The sequence below is a fragment of the Dendroctonus ponderosae genome, unplaced genomic scaffold, assembly GCF_020466585.1.
Source record: "Dendroctonus ponderosae isolate FM_Combo_2020 unplaced genomic scaffold, Dpon_F_20191213v2 Dpon_F_20191213_4, whole genome shotgun sequence".
NCBI classification, from domain to species: Eukaryota; Metazoa; Arthropoda; class Insecta; order Coleoptera; family Curculionidae; genus Dendroctonus; species Dendroctonus ponderosae.
In genome coordinates this window covers 2,301,562-2,304,173 of record NW_026018611.1, presented here as the reverse complement: position 1 = coordinate 2,304,173, position 2,612 = coordinate 2,301,562, and the positions used below count along the sequence as shown (strand labels likewise).

The window sequence follows — 2,612 nt, the reverse complement described above, 5'->3', positions numbered from 1 at the left end:
TGTTTTTGTATTATTATTCGGTTATAGCGAACTCCGGATATAACAAACCAGTTTTAGTTCATTTTTCAAGTTCGTTATATCCGGACTCAACTGTAGTTTAATTAATCCATTAACATTTGCGTGAAATCGCTATTTTTACTACTAAACAATATTTCCATAAGCATATTTACAATCAAATTTTATCGCCGACTCCCCGTTATGTACACTTTAATCGTTGCTTCCTTGTTAAATTTCATCGTCGCGGATCCAGGCCAGAGCCGCTTTGATGTTTTGCAGCTTCACTCTACACAGGAAAGTGGAAATAAGCAAATACTCAGGATAGGTGAGACTGTGCCGATTTCCCTGCTTCCTGCCGCTCTCGCATAGAACTTTGGCGGTCAGATTCAAGAGCCACTCCACGATTTCTCCATAAGAGGGAAACTTGCTGGCATTGGCCAGCCAAGAGCTCGGGCCCCACAAGAACAGCTGACACACGTTAGCGGCAATCTCCGCGTTTAAACGCTCTCCAGGATCGCGCCTTAGCAGGTTTTTTAACAGTCGGTTAAAAATCGCTGGCACACTTTGAGGCAACGAAGGCAAATCCTCATCGCTGTAAGTCATGCTGCTCAGTCTCACTGTTTTATCGCCGTAGAAGGGATTGGGCAAGCCGAATATCTCAAAGCCAATGGCCCCAACCGCCCACAGGTCCGATTTGTGATAGTTCAGTTTGCTGAAAGGCCCTGGCTTCTTGCTGATGATCTCTGGAGCCATCAGGGCGGTGTTTCCACCTTTCTCTATATCAAAGGTCGTGTAAGATACGGACAAGTCGGTGGATTTTTCCGCTAGGCAACACCCAAAATCGCTTATCACTGCCAATGGCGTCTTTGCGTCGCTCAAGTCCAGAAGGATGTTATCGGCTTTAAGATCTCTATGAGCAATGTTATGTGCCACCATATGGGCTACGCCCTCCAGGAGTTGAGTGAGCAAAACCACGGAGGTTCGCAATGAGAGCTCGTCTTGGAGGTCTAGAAACTCTTGAAGGTTCCTCTCGTATCTGAAAACACGCAAATGTTACCGGAATTTGGATGATTACTTGGGCTGATTACAAACCTGTTCATCAGTATAAACAGCGACATGTTTCTGCCTTCCCCTGCGGGGTCGATCCTCTTGGGCAACGCCGCTGGGTACATTTCCCGGCATTTTTCTAGCTCGGGGATATAATCGGTGAAAACCGACAAAATCTTCACAATATTAGGATGAGGAGGCAGATGCCTTGTCATGTTGAGGAAACTGAGTTCGTAATCGGCAATCCCGTGGCAATTAAAGTAGACTGGGGCCGGGACGGTTTCTCTGTGCATTGCCTTAAGAATGGCCAAAGAATTCGACTGGATGTCATAGTTGAACATCATTTTCAGAGCGAGTGGAAACTCAGTACTGCCACCGACATTATTCGGGATGTTTGTGGCTACTTCATAAACCACAGCATTGGCGCCTTTGGCTATGGGTTTGCCGAAAGTGAAACCTTCCAAGTTCATCGGACTGTTTTCAGCGGTGTTTTGTGCAGGGTGGAACATTCGGTTCCATTGGATTTTTGACATGGATTGTCTGATCTCCCAACAAACGCCTGTTGGATAACAAGAACTGTATCTGTAGTTTGTTAATAAAACAGAAGTAATAACTCGATTACAAACCTTCCAGCTCCTCATCCTTGGTTAGCAATCCTTGACCAACGGCGGCAACGCCAACCAGACTCAATAGAGGGGCAGAATTCCCAAAGAAGCTGTTGCGCGGGGATTTGTGCAACACCCCCGACTCCGTTTTGTTGCCAACCCGATTGAGCACATCCTCGATTAGCACACGTCTGGCCTTTTGGGTGACCTGAATGCCCAGATTCCGAAATACATAGTACTTGTTCCGTTGGAGAAATTCACTTTCACGAACGGGCGCCGAGCTTTTAAGGGGGGCTACAGAGTGGCAAATGGCCCTGGTTGGCGGTTTCCCTGGGACTTTGCCCCTGTTTGCTTGCTTGATGATGGTTGTTCCATGTTTTATCAGCTTGCCACCGATGGCTCGCAGTGACATTTTTACTCAAACTGGTTAACACTTCACAATGTCATCCTACAAAAAAATGCAAAAATCCAACATAAACTAGGCGAACATTGTAAAAATAGCTCTTACCGTCAGTGTCAGACATTGCACTTGTACGGAAAAACAAATACGCAATACGTAATTTCGATCCTTAAAGCGTGACGCTCACAACATCTGCTAATGGCAAACCAGGTAAACACATCACTATGGCAACAGTAGGAATGGTCAAAATGCTAGCAGCGTTGTCAAATCGGCTTTATAACTATGTTTTGTTTTTTTAACCGCTAGAGTTCTCAATCTAACCATTTCTCTTATAAGGGAGCCCGTGAAATTTAGTAAAAAATAAACGAGTGGCTCAACGACACTAACACAAACTAACCTAAAATTTTCAATTTTGTTTTGCTTGCGGACGGGTTGTTTACATACGCCTAGCGTTTATGGCTACTCGCTTACGTTTTTATTAGTTTTCCCTTTGGAAAGTTACTTAAACAAGGAGAAAATGAAGTCCTGCGTACGCCATTATATATCCTTATGAAGTTTATTGG

At 44.8% G+C, this 2,612-nt stretch overlaps 1 protein-coding gene across 2 annotated transcripts in view; it reads right to left on the bottom strand.

Moving 5' to 3' along the window:
- LOC109543781 (serine/threonine-protein kinase Pink1, mitochondrial) overlaps positions 1-2,612 on the bottom strand; it is a 6,429-nt gene continuing 3,817 nt past the window's right edge. The window contains exons 2-5 of one of the 2 annotated variants that reach the window (XM_048665557.1): positions 2,158-2,271; positions 1,671-2,097; positions 1,090-1,603; positions 1-1,033 (exon numbers count right to left, since the gene is read on the bottom strand). In XM_048665557.1, coding sequence (XP_048521514.1) covers positions 226-1,033; positions 1,090-1,603; positions 1,671-2,061 — 1,713 coding nt within the window. In that variant the 5' untranslated portion in view covers positions 2,062-2,097; positions 2,158-2,271 and the 3' untranslated portion in view covers positions 1-225. Of the gene's footprint in view, positions 1,034-1,089; positions 1,604-1,670; positions 2,098-2,157; positions 2,287-2,612 lie in introns of those variants that run through there. The other variant, XM_019913652.2, reaches the window with a different exon arrangement.